The following is a 17,625-nucleotide window of genomic DNA, read 5'->3' on the forward strand; positions in this document are numbered from 1 at the left end:
AAGTCTCTTCCAATCCACTTGGCTTTAAGTGACAAACTCAGAGTAAACTTGATAACTTAGCATGGAATTAATTACGGTACATATCCAGTAATCCAGTATGGCAGGATTTTGACCCTGATGTGATCATGTCCATCTCGTTGAGCCAGTGGACTGTTTTTTTTTTGTAAAATTTACACAGTTTTGCGAGTTGCTAACGATTGTCTCAACTGCTTTTCTTTTTCGCTTTCCTATCAACTGGTTGCAACTTTCTGTGATTTCATTTTTTACACCACTGATTCAGATATGAAAACTTTGAGTTTTAACCTGGAAACTGCTCGCTTGCTTGGCTTCTAAGAAAATGCTTAAAAATATATGCATTTTACCTCTTCACGATGAAACAGTCAGAATTTCAGTTGATTGGAACACGTCACGTCCACGTGTAGATTGTTTATCTACAATACTACGAAATATGTCAAAATGTCATGTTTGACTAAGTTTAAGGAATTTGTAGCAAGTAAACTGATTTTAAATTGATCACTCATGCAGCCCAGCCTATCCCTATAAGTAGGTTATTTCAAGTGAACGTACGTAAGCTATTACATAAGTTATATGAAGGCGCGAATTGATCGCGGTTTGTTTTATACAAACGGATTTTGTGGTCAAGCGAACTACAGATATGCAATCTACCTTCTGTCTACTCGAAAAACTATTCATTTGGGATTTCTACACCAGAAACAAGAGATGACAACCTACCTGTTCAGAGTAGTGCAGTAAATAATAGTGTTACCAGATATCGTTTTAGCCTTAATGTTATTCTGACCAGCTCAAAAGTAAACCAATTCTTCTTTCGCAATGGTTGATTTATAAAAAGCTCCAAGCTACAACTTTATTCTAAAATGACTTAGAAACTCGTTAACTAGAAGCATTTCAAAATTTAAGGTAGGCTATACGGAGCATTAAAAGCTACAACCTGAAAATAAATACAAGCTTAACAAAATCCAAGAGAATCATTTTTGTATGAGCATTTTTGTTGTATAGTGCTTAAAGTTATACAATAGGCATTGCATTTGTAATATCCTTTAGGGTTGTAATTTTCTTGCGGCCAAGTGTTTTGAACTTATTTATAGCCTAATACTGCATTGATATTTTCTTTATCCTGACATCTGGTTAAAAGAAATCACTTTCAATAACACGGTGCAACTAAGCTAAACTAGAATAACAAAATGTTCTACTTAATATACTCTGCATTTATTCCGATGTGAAGTTAAATGTTGATAACATTTTAACACCTTTTTTTAGTTTTAAATTTCTGTGTAACGTTTGGTTCGATTTTGAATCTTTGCCCTTTGACTGACAAAGCAGAGACAAAGCCTCTAATGGGTTATTCCTGGTAATTTTGCATACTTGTAGTGTAGAGGCCTTACAATGCGTTACTCTGACGCTCACCCCGAGAGTGGAACCAGCCGCTTGATCTTAAGCTTCTTCGTTCACGTAGTCACGCGCTAACCAATTGAGCTGTCGTGGAGGACTAACACGTTTTCGTTTCAAATGGTTTGCATGTTTAATCGTTTCACAGCAAAGTTTAGTTGTTTTTTTTGCCATGACAGTTAGTCATTACTTATATCTAGCTAACTGAAGAAGGCAGGTGTGTCTGATTGAAATAAATGTCGGAATTAATGTAGATTATTATCATTAAAACATCTTGTGATAGTTAAATTAGCTTATTTTACACCAGAAGATCGCAATCTGTTTTTCAATTAAATACTTGGAGAACAATCTCATTTTAGGAAACTACTTTGAACTCAACAGATTTCGGAAACTTTGATAAAACTTATGATCTGCATGATTAAAAAAGCAATTTTGCCGAGTTAAAACCTGGCAACACTTTTATTTGACACGACGACCTACTCTCCGAACCAAGATGGCGAACTTTGGGCTTCCTGATACGCTCTCAATTTCTCTGTAAAAAAACCTCTTGGTTGATCCAAAGCCTTTCAGTGACATAACGGCTGTTTTATTTGAAATACGACTTGGGTCTTCTTTTTCGAGCTTTGGTCTAGCACTCGTTTAATACCAAAAAATTACATGATTTTTATTTTTTTTTTAATTGGAAGCATACGGCATTGTTTTTTCTGTGCTGTCAAACGCTTTGAAAGAAATCTAATGTTTGCGAACTGTGTTAACAGGATAGAGTCACTTTTTACTTAATATGTTATTCTGGGATTGCACGAAGCGTTAGGCCTACATTAATCCGTGACTCATCTATGCGAATCTGCATAATCAATAGGATAAAATTTTCTTCCGAGGGATGTTTACCAATCAAACCTTCATACTTTGTGCCAGGATAAATAATCTCTCTAGACAACTGTGAAATCGAAAAAGTGAAAAATGAGTTCATTTGAAGCCTACTTCGAAAAACAGCACCATGTCGGCCGATAGGGAAAACAGTCTTTGTAAATCTACAACTCATTAGATTAAGCCATGTCAGACGCTGGCTAAATATTTACTACCGGTACATTTACAACTATTTACTTAGGGCTACCATACGTCCTCTTTTAAGAGGATTTGTCCTCTTTTTCCAAGAAAAATGAATTGTCCTCCAAGGACACTAAAAAATGCTCAAATGTCCTCTTTTTTTGACAGTTTGGGTTTTCATGCTTATATTTTCAACGGGATTATATTGCTTGATGACGTTTCAGTGACGGCTTGTAAGCTATTTGTTTTCTAAACATTTTGTATACCAATGTAACGTGCTGATTTATAAATTCTGCAAGAAATCAGCGCATTTTATGGAACCGTTGTTGAACGTTCATTGCCTGGTTCACTGTAAGATATTAAACGACATTTTAAAGTCCATGCTCAGTTGCTCACATGCACTTTCACAAAATATTCTTTTACCTTTATAGCCTACGTTTTATATTGATACAACGCTTGTAGACGTTGTTGACTACCAACTGAGTTTAGCTCGTTTGTTACTTGAAACAAATCGAAACGAATGTCCAAAAGTGTAATGTGTATAACACCTCAGCTACAGCAAAAAAAATCGTGGCATGGATAGGCCTACAGCTTTGCAAGGAAAAGAACAGCTTTTTAATTCACGCCGCTTTTAGCATCTTAACAGTAATGTGCAGCCAGTGTTGGGCGCGATAACTCATTTTTCAGTTAAGCGATAACGATAATCGATAAACGGAAAATGCCTAAAGCGATATCGATAAACAATAAATCAAAAAAAAGTTAAGCGATAACGATAAACGATAAATTATCACCGATAATGTCCAATAACGATAATTTTTTTTTTCTTGATTAGCGCTGCACCATCCCATGCAGCACGAACTGTTTTCATCAACATGACGAAAAATCGAACATAATATACTGTAAAGGGACAAAACTTTTTGTAAGTTATGCATGAATAGAATCGCAACAGCGGCAGTAGGTATCGAATCTTCAACCTCTTGATCCAGAATCAAACCACTGAGGTAACCGCCGTGCTTATAATTATACCTTCAGATACCAGTTGGATGCTTTTATCAATTGAGTTACACTGCCGCTTACGTGCAGTAGGCAAAATAATTAAATCAAATGAAAATACCATAAAAAATTCCAAACTTTGTATTTTGCTTTCTACGGGCTGTTTACAGCAAAGTCAGCAATAATTGAAAAAATTCCAAAAAACGCAAAATGCTTAAAAATTTATCAGTAATGTTAAGCGTTATTGGTGGTAAAAATGTGCATACTGTGAAATCCATCAAGCTTGTCAAATTAGTCGTGTTTGTTCAAGAACAATAGCCTAACATAATTATCGTAATTTACTGATAATTTCAGATAAATTTTTCTGTTTTCTTTGTGAACACCATCATTACAGCAATGGCAGAACGCTGAGTTGTTGAGATAAGAATTACAATATAGGCACTGTGGGAATAAAAATATTTGATTGAGCGTTGGCTATGTCGCATAGATAAATCGTCGTCGTGTCCAGGCTTACGGCCGGTGGTTGAAGATTTCGATTAAGTGGACGGTTTGTTTGTTTATCTTTATCCTGCATTGCGGGAAAGCGGACTTGAGCGCTATGCATCGGTGTACGCTTTCCGACGTACACCTGACCCACGCTGCAGCCGACGGCAGTGTCTGTTTCCGGTTGTCTACTCTACTTATGACTTAAATTTGGTACTACCCATTACTCGAAATCGATCACTGGGTAGAGGCAATTATCGTAAAGTTTCTTGCCCAGAGAAACAACAGCAAGTGCGGGGGGGGGGGGGGTGGAGTCGAACATGTAGGCTCTCGACTGCGAGCCCAACGCGCTAACCACTCGGCCACGGCTGCCGGGAAGGCAAGGAAGCCAATCTTCATGTCCACCTTCAGGCATGCCTTTAAGTGTCCTGCGAAAGACGGTAGCCACTTTAACAAGTCGAAATTCTGCCACTGAAATTGATTAGAATGAAACCGCCAACCAATCACAAGCTACGGTTTAAGTGACGTAAAAAAGGCGAAAAGAAGATCATAGAAAGCAAATTAAGTGATGGATTTTTTGTCAGCTGGTTGGCTTAGGGGTTAGGGTTAGGGCTAGAAAGTAGTCATTTCATTGACGCGTGTTCGATTCTCACCACTGCTATTGCTCTTTTTCTTCTGTAATTACCAAATAAAGTTCAAAACAGGCATTAATTCTCTGGATGAGTGCTAGAAGGGTCACAATTGGACGGTAGCCTCTTATAACACGTTCTGATTGGTTGGCGGTTGCATTGTAGTCAATTTCAGTGGCAGAATTTCGACTTGTTAAAATGGCTACCGCGAAAGACAGTGTCCTGCCCTTTCGATTGCCGTTCCAGCGCTCTCACCACTCGGCTATGCAGCATAGGTAAATGAGAAAGGTTATAAACTTAATGTATTTTGCATAATTTTACCACGCAATTCGATGCGCCTATTGTCATGCAAAAACTACTACAAGATGCAAAAAGTGTGATGTCGGTCTGCATGTCAAATGCTTCAAGCAATATCATATTCTGCAATGACTTGTTTCAGTGATAGTGGCGCGAAAGACCATGTTTCCGATGTAAAAGCGGCCTCGCATTGCGACACTTTCATAAACCACTTGCCAATTTCTTTCGCTTCGCTTCAAAGGAATCTGTACCGCCTGTGCGCTTACATTTTAATTGTAAAATTCACTCGCGATTGCCGATTGCAGCAAAACAACAAGAGGCTTGTGGCATGCATTTCATTGCATTGCAATTTGCAACTCTAAAAATTATTGTGTTGTCAGGGCCGTTGCTGCAGGGGGCGTGCCCCTCCCATGACAACGACCTGTGCACACACACTTCAGGCACTGAAGAAGAACTGGTTTTAATTTTAGTTTCATGAACTAGGTGGCTAGTAAAAATATTACTTTTCATGTTCTTTCCACTTGTGTGTTGATCCGAAATAAAATTTATCGGCGATTAATTATCGGCGATAATCAAATATTGCCTTTGGCGATAACGATAAACGATAACTGACAAAAAAATTAAGCGATAACGATAAGCGATAAAAATTTATCGCCGATAATGCCCATCACTGTGTGCAGCCTACTGTTTTAGTCATATTTCTTGCAAATAATTTAACAATTGCGTTAAGGCTGACCATTCCTTGTTGAAAAATGTTAAGGTTTGACGTGCTGGAGGTCGTGCATGATTTGTCACATTTTGCAAATCTTTGCGATCATTGCTGTCTGTAGGTCTTTTTTTCACTTTTTGCTTACTCTTAAAAATATAAAATCATTTGTTGTCCAAAGGAAGCACTAGAAATGAGAAAAAATAAATGAAACGTTCAGTCAATCTGTTTTTTTTTTTTTTTGTTAACTTTTGCTGCGCAGCCCTATACTGGAATGATCTAAAAACGCGTAAAAGATTCTTCAAGCGTAAAATTCGACTTGCTGGCGAAACGTGTCCTCCTTTTAGGCGATGGAAATATGGTGGGCCTAATTTACTCCTAATCTTTTCCGTTAGCCTGATTGCTCTTAAAATAAATTTTAGGCAGTTTTTTTATCCAAATGCTTTTTTTTGTCTGAAATTATTAACATAAGCAAAATAGGCCAAGCCTGATCACAATTTAATGAGATCTTGAGTCCTATTCTCTGGCTCCCTTAAATTGTTATTCTTTTATGAAAACTACCTAGCCTACTCTGACTTGGCTTGCCACCACTCTCTGCCTTGCCCTTTGAACAAACAATAAGCCTCATAGCCTACGAAAAAGAAAGAAAATTCAGACAAGATAGCGGATAACCCATACATTTACAGTATTTGGATTTTACGCCAAAGTTACTGTGAAACCTGTAGCCTACAACTTGAAGGGAGCCGAATCAAACGTTGTAGAAGGTAACTAGATGTTTTAAATATCTGAGTCTATCCTACTGAAGTAAGCCTATCGCAATGCAATAGGGCTAGGCTATGCGCAATCTCAACAGGATTGAACCACGAACAAGACTTTTCAAAAGTGGACTGCTGTGTTGTGAGCGATTGTTCGCACTTTTCAGTAGGCTAATCATTGATATATTTCTTAAAATTAAAAAAAGGAAAAGCATAGCACGGTCACATTCACAACACCATAAACAATTAGTTTTACACTCTAGAAAAACTTTAGAAACTTAGGCCTATAAAGTTGTAGTAGTAGTAGCGTAGCCTAATCTTAATTGCCTTGCTAGCTGTGGATTGCAGTGCGTTGTCAATCAGTGTAAGGAAACAAATTTATTCGCTTAATTCGGTATGGCATTGCAAACAAACATCTAATTTACCTTCAACAAAATTCACAGGGCTGAAAAATTTAAAAACATTGCAGTCGACTACACATAGGCCTACGCAATAGGGCAAGAAATTAATCTGCGAATATAGGCTATCACCGACGTCACAGTCGAATTATCGTTTTCATAGCCCTGGGGTTATGCGTTAAGAAATGCATTTAATCTAAGTTTCATGCCATTAATTATGTATCAATCAAAATAAGATAATAAAAAGCAGCTAAGTTCACTAAAAAAATCGTTTCGTTTTAAACATACAGTATTCAAATGGGATGTTTTCAGGCTATAGGGGCCTAGTTCTAGACAGTTCTAGAGTCTAAGCCAGTGAATTTACAAAGCTTTAAAACCTACTCACTTGTTTTTTTATTAAATACACCCGAAGGCAAACAGACTTTAATCACAAGTCAATGCTGATGGAAATAATTAAGCTTTTTTTGTAGCCTATAGGCTAGCCTACGGTACGACTTGCAGACCTATCTATCAGTCTGCGGTCTACCGGTAAACAAAAATATATTTTTCTTTTCATGATAAGAGATAGGGAAGGTAGGCAATAAAAAAACTAGATAATGATTTATAGTTTGCGTTCGGAGTCAAAGTGGAGTTTGGAGTCAATATCTCAAAACTATTTGGTGCAGAAATGAAGTTTGGAGTCACAGAATTTTTCCTTGTTAAAGTGGCTACCAAGTGAAACAGGAATCTAAGCATTCCCACCAGGTGGAAAGCCGTGGGAAAAGTTTTTCTTTTACAAACAGAACTATAGGCCTACGGGACATTATAATTAACGAAAATGCAGAGTTGGTCAACCAAACTCCGATTGCACTCCACTCTAAAACTTTTGTGAAAAATGGAACTCTGAGCAAACTCCATTTTCTGAAAATCCGGCTCTACTTCACTCCGACTATTAGCAAGTCATCTATGCTCCGACTGCAGTGCGTGCACAGGGTTGTCAGACAGCTTTTGAGAAAAAGAGCCAAACAATGTCGAAAAAAGGGCCAAACTGGGTTTAAAAAGAGCCAAATTGTTCAATAATGTTAATAACGTTGCTAATAAAACATAATAACGTTAACAACGTCAATAACGTTACAACATTGCAACAACACAGTCTACATTCTACAAGAACAATTCCAAATCTTCATCTTCTACAGTGTTTCCACTCGAATCTTGGCATTGGCATATTAAACATTGTCAGCTAAACACTGTCTAAAAAATCGTAATTAGGCTACACTTTTCAGTCTCAATTTCCGAAAGACATTTATGTAAATAGCTAGTTTGATAGTATGTGCCAACTGCTTCCAAAAAGAGCCAAATATTGAAAACAAAGGGCCAAGGGGCCAAACAATTTTTTTGGGGGGCAACTACCTCTAAAAAGGGCCAATCTGGCAAGCCTGTGCGTGCAGGTGCAGCGGACAGGATTTTTTCTGCCGCGACTTCACATTCAGAAATCAGAAGTGCACAGCAGTCTGGTAAAGACACATAGTTAGCACATAATCATGCATTAACAAAGACAGTGAGGAAAAAAAGTATAAGCCGTAGGCTATGGACAAAAAGAGTGCGTTTTTATCCTTGCTGCTTGTAGCCTACTTTTCTTTTTGAAATGTTTGTCGCTTGTTTTTATTATCTCGTTTTTGCAAACCACATTCTTTTTTGTGCAACTGCTAATTTGTTTGCTAAATTGACAGGGTTGCTAGTTCTGCAATTTTTTGATTGTACCGTACCGTACTGCTGATATTAATGGGAAAATGGGCTAAATACAGCAAAAATTTCCACGAAACATGGATGAAAGAAAAACAGTTTAAGAACTGATTACAATCCAGCGGTGGAGGCAAGAAGGCATTTTGCAAGTGTTGTAAAGTTGAATTGAGAGCCCATAAGGGCGACTTAGAAAAGCATGCTGTCACTACAAAAAATGTAAAAAAGTTGGTGGATCAGCCCACCATTACATCAGTCTTTACCTCCAAAAGTGAAAAGTTATTGAAATTGGAAATTCGTCTTGCTGTAGCCTACATGTGGCAATGTGGCAAGTCACTCGGCAATAGGGTCGATTGATCATCTAAGTGAATTGTGGAACAAAACAAATTTATGTGGTTCAACAAGCTCAGACTACCTTAGCATAGAACAAAATGCACAGCCCTTATAAAGAAAGTTATCGCACCATGTTTTTTGCATGACTTGGTAAATGACATAAGAGAAACCTCCTTTTCTGTCATTGTGGATGAATCAACGAATGTTGCATGTACGAAACACTTCTGTGTTTGTGTGCGTTATTATAGCACGAAAGTAAATGAAATTGTTTCAAAATTTTGTGGACTAATTGAAGTGACAACTACCACGGCGGAGGCATTGTATCAACAACACGGCAGTGCCATTGTATCAACACATCAGTGAAATAATCCTTAACACATGACAAAACTGAAACTAAGCACTGTAAGCAGTTCTGTTATGAAGTATGCCTAACAGAGACATCCAAAAGATTGTAGTTATGTCATTCCGCGCCCCCTGCTATAAATTGGGCTACTTTGGAAGAAAATTTGCTACTTTTTGGCTATTTTTTTTTTAAATCTGGCAACCCTGATTTAAAAGGTTCCAGTTCCATTATTTTGGTAGCCACTTTAACAAGTCGAAATTCTGCCACTGAAATTGACTACAATGCAACCGCCAACCAATCAGAACGTGTTATAAGAGGCTACCGTCCAATTGTGACCCTTCTAGCACTCATCCAGAGAGTTAATGCTTGTTTTGAACTTTATTTGGTAATTACAGAAGAAAAAGAGCAATAGCAGTGGTGAGAATCGAACACGCGTCAATGAAATGACTACTTTCTAGCCCTAACCCTAACCCCTAAGCCAACCAGGTGACAAAAAATCCATCACTTAATTTGCTTTCTATGATCTTCTTTTCGCCATTTTTGACGTCACTTAAACCGTAGCTTATGATTGGTTGGCGGTTTCATTCTAGTCAATTTCAGTGGCAGAATTTCGACTTGTTAAAGTGGCTACCCATTATTTTATGCAGGCACAGCGTTGCCAGATGGGGAAATAGGATACCAAATAAAAAAAATCTGGTGAAATTTAGAGGTCTTTGGTACCACGCTTTTTGACCTTGGAACCAGACAACGTTTTGGTGAAATCTGGTGAAATATTCACAACTCAAGGTTTTTCAAAATTTTTTAAACTTTTTAGCTAAAAAATCTCTGCTCGTGCATAAAACGTTTTGCAAGAGGTTTTGCGCTCTTCAAGCAATCTTTTGAATCTGACAACAGCACTGTACCAGCAATCGTGTAGCTTTTGCCACTGGCATGGTTGCAGGCAGTGGCGAGACAATGCTTTTTGGAGAGTTCTTTTTACTAAAAAACTTGTCAAAAATGCAAGTTTTATATTTAAAATTAGTGAAGGAGGTTGTTTTTTGCCCCAAAATTAGAAGTTTATCACCATCAGTGACCTTACATAGGCTACACAAAAAGTTTACAGTGGCCACTTGTTTCATTTTCATGGATATCCTGTGCAGGATATGCATAAGTCTTTCAAATTTTTTCATTGGGATGTTATTGCATCTCGGAGTGCATTTTAACCCTGCAAGTAACAGTTTCCGCTTTTAAAGTAAAAACAACAACTTTTTTGGTTAAGAACTTTTGATGTTTATACTGATAATTATGACTGCTACAGTTATAATCCGTGTATGCAATGTGTGACAAAACATATGTTTTGCATATTTGTTTCATTTTAGTCTTATGTCTTAAAAACTATTTGTATTTTTAGGCCAAATTGCTTTATTTAGGGTGTTTTAAATATCTGGTGAAATTGAATGCAATCTGGTGATATTTTAGTTACTTTTTGGTGCCAAGCAGCTTCCAGCATCTGGCAACGCTGTGCAGGCATCAAGTCAACTAAAGTTATTAAGGTATGACCACAGACATCCTGCGCTTCTCGTATTTCGATTGAAGAAATTGAAAAAAGGCGGCGGCCATTGTTAGTGTCTCAAACTCGCGTGAAAGCTGCGCTGTTAACGATAACATTTCTGAGCTGGTTGCGCTTCTGCAGAAAACTAACTTGTTAACTATAATTGAGAACTTTGGTGTAATAGAGGTTTTATTCATCTATGAAATGAATAAAAGCATGTGTTAAATTGCACAGAATTATACATACAGTCTATAATATAAAGCAAAAACACTGCGATGCGAGAGCACGTATACGATACACTGAATGCATCATTTCCAGCAGTTCAGCAGAACTCTTACCGTATTCAATTTGGCGTTACAGCTGAGCTGATGATTAGCCTATTGTAAAAACAGCAACAAACAGTGTATTACATCAAACCTAAGCAAATGATACGCTATATTATAGCGGCTATAACGTAGGCCTATAGCTCAACAAAATCAAAACAAATTAAATATTCACCAATACTGATGTGATGTCGAAAGGAAGTAGTTTATTGGTGTTTGAAAAGTACTGTTTTGTTAAGCGTTTTACGAACCAATTTGCCTTGTATTTGCTTGCAGGTTTCCTTACCAATGTGGTAAAACCTAATTTTTAAATAACATTTGGACACAGTTTTGACTAGCGTAAAAATGTGATTATCGGTAACGGTGCATTCAAACACAAGATCCGTGAGATTAGTAAATATCTTGGAATGGTTTATATTTCCAAGCACAGCTACCGCAATAGCTTCCACAATGCCTGGATGAAGAGGTAATCTCCCAGCTGTGGTAGTTAGTAACCGTTTAATGCATAATTCAGTTTCTTCACAAATATATACAACACTGAAAGAAGGTTTAAAAAGTCCACTTCTATCTTTAAATGATAAGAAGCTGGGTTGAACAGGTAAAGTGTGTGAACTCAGTTCAAAGCGGCACCTTGCACATAACGTTATCTTTGCGCACATTTTGGCAGCATAAATTAACAAATTCTAACAATATGTTTGCGATTGTAGAACAGCAAAGGTGAAATCATATAAAGATTTCGTCATACTAGGTGAATTGCGGAGATATTTATTAGTTGTTATTTCACAGCAACTTGAAACTGAAGCTATTTCTTTAAAAGTTATTGTTGATGAAATCACACGAATTTACGTCATAATGCAACGTTTTGCTACAACGGAGAAAATCGAAAGCCATCAATCTCTATTGAACAGAATCCTGGTAAAAGCTGCGGTTGTGTTGTTGCATAGAAAACTATTTGTTTTGTCAATTATTTGTTCACAACAACTGAGTTTTTTAAGAAACGCAAATATTATAGGAGAATTACATTTTGTAGAAAGTTAAGTTGTGTTCAGTCGTGTTCTCATTGCTTTAAGAATTGGCGCTCCAGTTGTTTCAGGAACGAGGAGGCGACTGATTCTTAACTAATTAATTCATCTACTTCTACTTGTTTTAAAGTATCAGGTTTGGTGGCCGTGCTTAACTACTGTATATTTATCGATTCATATACCGCAATATTAAATCCGTTCATGCACGTCTTAAACCATAATAGTTTTGCCACCTTTTCCTTTTGTTGGTTTTGTTCCTGTATTTCTTTTTCACAATATCATTTGTTTTGCATTCTGACAAGGAAAAATAAATTGAATTGAATTCAAAACAATGAAAATTCATTACGGGTCCCTACAAAAGCATTGGCAAACGCGCGGAATAGGTACACTAATAATGGCTGACGTCTGAACCTGCTTTCTTCAAAAATCGTAAACGAGAGAAGTGACGATGCGCGGTCTAGTTATAATAAGATGTCTATGGGTATGACAGGTCAGTGCAGCGTTGCCAGATTGGGCGATTTATCGCAAATTGGGCTACTTTCCATATGCGATTTGCGACAAAAAATTGAGCTTTGCGACTTGCGACTTTTTGGGCTACTTTTAAATTTAGATTGGCGACAATGTAACAAAATTGCGACTTTTTTTACATGGGAAATTTCTTACTAAAGTAAGTTTCGCTTGCAGTCTACTGACAGTTTATTTGTCGTTTACAAATTTTACAGCGCATTCTCATGTTTCCAAGACATAGCAAGGGAGTGAAGGGACATGGTTGAGTGAGTTTGTAGTCTATTCCAGCGTTACGCTATCTCCTTTCTATGTCTTTCACTGTAGTGTGGAAGTCAGAACACAGAAGTGCTTGACAAGTAGTGTGCTGAAAAAGTAGTGAGAATCTAATCCGTACCCGATAGAGCCTGTTGTGAATGTAGGTATGGTAGAAGTAGGGGATTGCTCACTCAAAAGTAAGGTGGACAACTGGATGGCACAATTTTATGACAAAATTTGACGCAACTACAGCTTGAGGTCTACTGCCATATGTCGCATACTCAGGTGCAGTTTATATGACCTGCCCACGTGTGTACAAAGTGTGTATCGCTAAAATAAATGTAGGAAATATGTGACATCATGTTTAATAGTATTTAAATCGTGATAATGTAGTGGTAGACTTCACGCAACAACACCGGTAACGGTAGGTAGCTTCACACTGCTGCAGTAAGGTTTTGCAGATTTTCTAGCACCCAAAATTTTAACCAAGTAGCAATTCATTTTATGAGAATGAATTTACCTAAAATCAAAGAAAACGTTGTGCAGTTCTGTTAATTTTTGAGCTTCTTAGTAACCCTCCAGCTGTCCATTTTGCAAGAAAAATCAGTAAAGTGAGTCGTCCCGATATTCTACTGTCCCTATGTGAATGTGCCTTACTGTACCGGTAACTCTGTTGCTGTCTAACACTAAATTGTAGATTGTACTGCTGATATTAATGGGAAAGTGGGCTAAATACAGCAAAAATTTCCACGAAACATGGATGAAAGAAAAACAGTTTAAGAACTGGTTACAAGCGAGTGATGGAGGCAAGAAGGCATTTTGCAAGTCTTGTAAAGTTGAATTGAGAGCCCATAAGGGTGATTTAGAAAAGCATGCTCTCACTACAAAACATACCAAAAATGTAAAAAAGTTGCTGGATCAACCCACCATTACATCAGTCTTTACCCCCAAAAGCGAAAAGTTATTGAAATTGGAAATTCGTCTTGCTTTGCATGTGGCTTGTCACTCAGCAATCAGGTCGATTGATCATTTAAGTGAATTGTGGAACAAAACAAATTTATGTGGTTCAACAAGCTCAGACTACCTTAGATTGCATAGAACAAAATGCACAGCCCTTATAAAGAAAGTTATCGCACCATGTTTTTTGCATGATTTGGTTAATGACATGAAAGAAACCCCCTTTTCTATCATTGTGGATGAATCAACGGATGTTGCATGTACGAAACACCTCTGTGTTTGTGTGCGTTATTATAGCACGAAAGCAAATGAAATTATTTCAAAATTTTGTGGATTAATTGAAGTGACAACTACCACGGCAGAGGCATTGTATCAACATTTGCAAGAGTTTTTTAAGTCAGTCAATATTGATATCAATAATTGCATTGCAATAGGCACAGATGGTGCATCAAATCTGTGTGGTATGCACCATTCATTGTATACCTTGTTAAAAAAAGACATACCAAATCTGATATTGCTGAAGTGTGTCTGTCATTCTTTGCACTTGGTATGCGCACATGCATCCGAAGAGTTACCATCCAACATCGATTATATGTTGCGGGAGACATATAATTGGTTTCATAGGTCATCATTGAGGAGGCAGTCATACACAGATATTTTTAAGCTTATCAACGATGGCAAGGAGCCTTTACAGTTAATTCCATTATCTGGCACTAGGTGGCTTGCTCGTAGCCGTTGTGTGCAGCGTGTTTTGGAACAGTGGGACACTCTTAAAACCCATTTTCAGATTGCTGCATCATCATGTGATAAATATGTCTCACGTGAATTATCAGCAATGTATTCAGATCCATGTAATCTTTTGTTTTTGACTTTCCTGAAACCAATTTTGTCTGAGTTTGAGTCCCTCAATCTTCTTTTTCAAAAGGACAAAGTTGATTTTTCAAAACTTTTGGCTGAACTTGAAGGATTGACACTTGTGATGTTGAGAAGAGTGGTGGTTGAAGAGTATGTGAGCTTAAGTGTCGATTTTAATTTCCAGTCTATACTCCGGCCTTTGGGAATGGTTGATTTTGGATACCAATTTACTGAACTTCTGAGAGTGAAAAAGATGGAAGGCTCAGTCTCTGAGGAAACTGAGATTTCTGTGAAAAGTAGATGCCACACATTTTTGATAAAAATTTGTAAAGAACTGCTTATGCGCTTACCAGCTAACTTAAGCCTGCTCAAAAAGATGAATAACTTGTCTCCATGTGTTTGTTTAAGTAATGTTCGGCCACCATTTGGAAATCTTCCACTTGAACTGGCTCAACCACAAAAATTAGGAGACATTGAAACTCAATGGCGAAAGTTGTTAAGCATAAACTGGGAATCCTTTTATGATGTGAAAACTTTACAAGATGGATCTATTTTTTGGACAAAAGTATACGAAATGAAGGATGCTGCTGGAGAGTATATGTTCAGAGACATTGGAAAATTTGGTCTAACTGCATATAGCTTACCAGTTAGCAATGCGCTAGTAGAAAGGGTATTTTCAAGAGTGACCACTGCGAAAACCAAGTTAAGAAATCGCATGGGTCTTGAACTTCTTTCGTCACTACTGAGAGTAAAGACATCATTGGAAGAAATGAAGAAATGTTGTGCAACATTTGAACCTCCTGCTTCAATGCTGAAATATGACAGTACCATTTATGAAAATGATACATCAGAAGAGAATGGTTGTGAAATATTGGAGAACTTTGCATAATACCTTTAGTTTTTAATATGTAAAGATTGTGTTTGTGCTGCTCTACTACACCAGCAGCCTATGCAGGATAACAGCCTATTGTGTACGTACAATAAAGAAGAAAGGATTTTTTAATATAGTACATTTAATAAGCCCACTGTGGGCTTCTCATTACGCTTGTGCTATTTGCCTGAATTTAACATTTTAAGTGATGAGTCGACATTTTTTTTTTAAATTGTTTCAAATTATGAACATTTTTTAACAAAAATTAACAACAGTCCGGTAGGCCTATGTTGTAATTTACATTGTTTTTCCAGTGATGAACTAGATTGAAATACTGTCACTGTGTAACATACCATTTTTTGCAATTTCACTGGGTTTGTTCAGGGATATCTAAAGAAGGAGATGTGAAGGCTCACAGCGATTGCCTTATTCTTATGACACTACCAGGGCGGTAGTTTGTAGCGCGTGAAACATGCGGTTCTTTTCAAAATTGCAGAAAGTTTTGTAGTGCAGCTGGTACAGTCAGCTACCAAAGACAGTACGTTACATAGAGCATATTTAAAGAATGTAACTGGTTTAGTTACCAGTGAGCTGTTTTTCTTAACAAAGCCTTTGCAGTAAGCCAGATGTAAAGCAACTATATGGGTAGTTGAATTTACAAGTAACCACTAACCATGAGCATGCAGTCAGCATCCAGGCCTTATGCTAATAGCGCAATGCAGGTTATTATAACAAGATTTATTAAACTACTATCAGTGTTAAATTGTTGTGCAAATGCCAGCATTTGATGAATGCAAAATAGCAGTACTATCAGTGTCAATTGTTATTTTACGGTAAACAGAGATTATTTACGATAAACAGAAGCCCTTCTATTATCAGATGTATTAAAAACCTTCGTATCCCCTTCTTTAGATATCCCTGGGTTTGTTAAGCTGACTTTCCATATATATATATGTGACTATGTAAGTATATATATAGCTGTATATTTAGAGCATTTGACGGCTTGTATGTTATTAATTAACATTCTTTTGTTCTTTTTCAGGTTCTTCCACTGACTGGCATGTAGATTTTACATATATGATATAGTTTACTAATCAGTGTAGTAATAATTGAAATAAGGATGAATGGCTTGATGAAAATGTATGTATGTTGAATTTATGTAATGATGATTGTACACCTTGTCTTTCAGTGAAAAATACCCAACTCAAGGTAAAGCTGAGGCTAAGCAGTTCTGTTATGAAGTAACCCATGCCTAACACAGACACCCAAAAGATTGTAGCTGTGTCAGTGTTAGAACGTCTAACGGGGGGTCTGGGGGGCAAAGCCCCCCAGAAGTTGGAAAACATAGTTTCCGCTCCTCCTGCTATAAATTGGGCTACTTTGGGAGCAAATTTGCTACTTTTTTGGCTACTTTTTTTTTCAAAATCTGGCAACCCTGGGTCAGTGGCAAAAATAAAAAAGTCACTTATAAAAGAGTGGTTTTTAGTCTGGAGATGTTTTGGATCCCATGTGATAAAACATAAGATGCTCAGTGATAGGATAGGATGTCATGTGCATAAATCAAAAAAAAAGAGATTCAGAAACAGATTTCAGCAAGTTTGTTTAAAGTAAGACCCAGCATTCAATTAGATGCAACTCAAATGATTTATCAAGGGTGGATAACAAGTACTGTAAGTTGTTGATAAAAGTTGTTGATAAATTTGTTGATAAAAAGAGCTTTCCAGACTTTTCAACTTTTTCTGTGTATATAGGCCTACGATATTTAATGTATTTGTGTGATGATTGATGGTGTGATGAGAGAGAGATGTTTGTTTATTTGCCTTTCTAATACGAGTCGAGAAAAAGCAACACAATTACATACAAATCAAAATATAGCAATAGAAAGGTCTGGCAGCACTGAACAACCTTGCGGTTAACCAGTCAAGGTGCTGCCTAAATGGGCGTACCTAAATGTGTGTGTGATGTACCTTGGATGCAACCTAATTCGTACCATGAACAATTCGTACCGTCAGTTCGTACCTTGAAAAGACCGAGAGAAAAATTAAAAAAGCTGAAGTTGCTGATTGCAGTTTCCGCAAGCATTTTAAAATTTTTCGCAAAGAAACAAAAACTCTTAGGATCATTATCAGAAATTTTAAAATGTTTGCAGAAACTCTGATCAACCCTAACCCTTTTTAAATGTTTGCGGAAACTG

The 17,625-nt window shown here is 37.1% G+C and overlaps 1 protein-coding gene across 1 annotated transcript; it reads left to right on the plus strand.

Moving 5' to 3' along the window:
* The first annotated feature begins 13,463 nt into the window (after positions 1 to 13,463).
* LOC145780161 (uncharacterized) lies at positions 13,464 to 15,449 on the plus strand. Its single transcript, XM_082591871.1, has one exon. It carries the CDS (start codon positions 13,464 to 13,466, stop codon positions 15,447 to 15,449), a length of 1,986 nt encoding a protein of 661 aa, XP_082447997.1.
* Positions 15,450 to 17,625: the final 2,176 nt, after the last annotated feature.

The sequence above is a fragment of the Aplidium turbinatum genome, chromosome 11 (genome assembly GCF_918807975.1).
Source record: "Aplidium turbinatum chromosome 11, kaAplTurb1.1, whole genome shotgun sequence".
NCBI lineage: Eukaryota > Metazoa > Chordata > Ascidiacea > Aplousobranchia > Polyclinidae > Aplidium > Aplidium turbinatum.

Excerpts from the sequence above, each read along its gene's own strand:
- LOC145780161 (XM_082591871.1), top strand. The coding sequence starts at position 13,464 with ATGGGAAAGTGGGCTAAATACAGCAAAAATTTCCACGAAACATGGATG.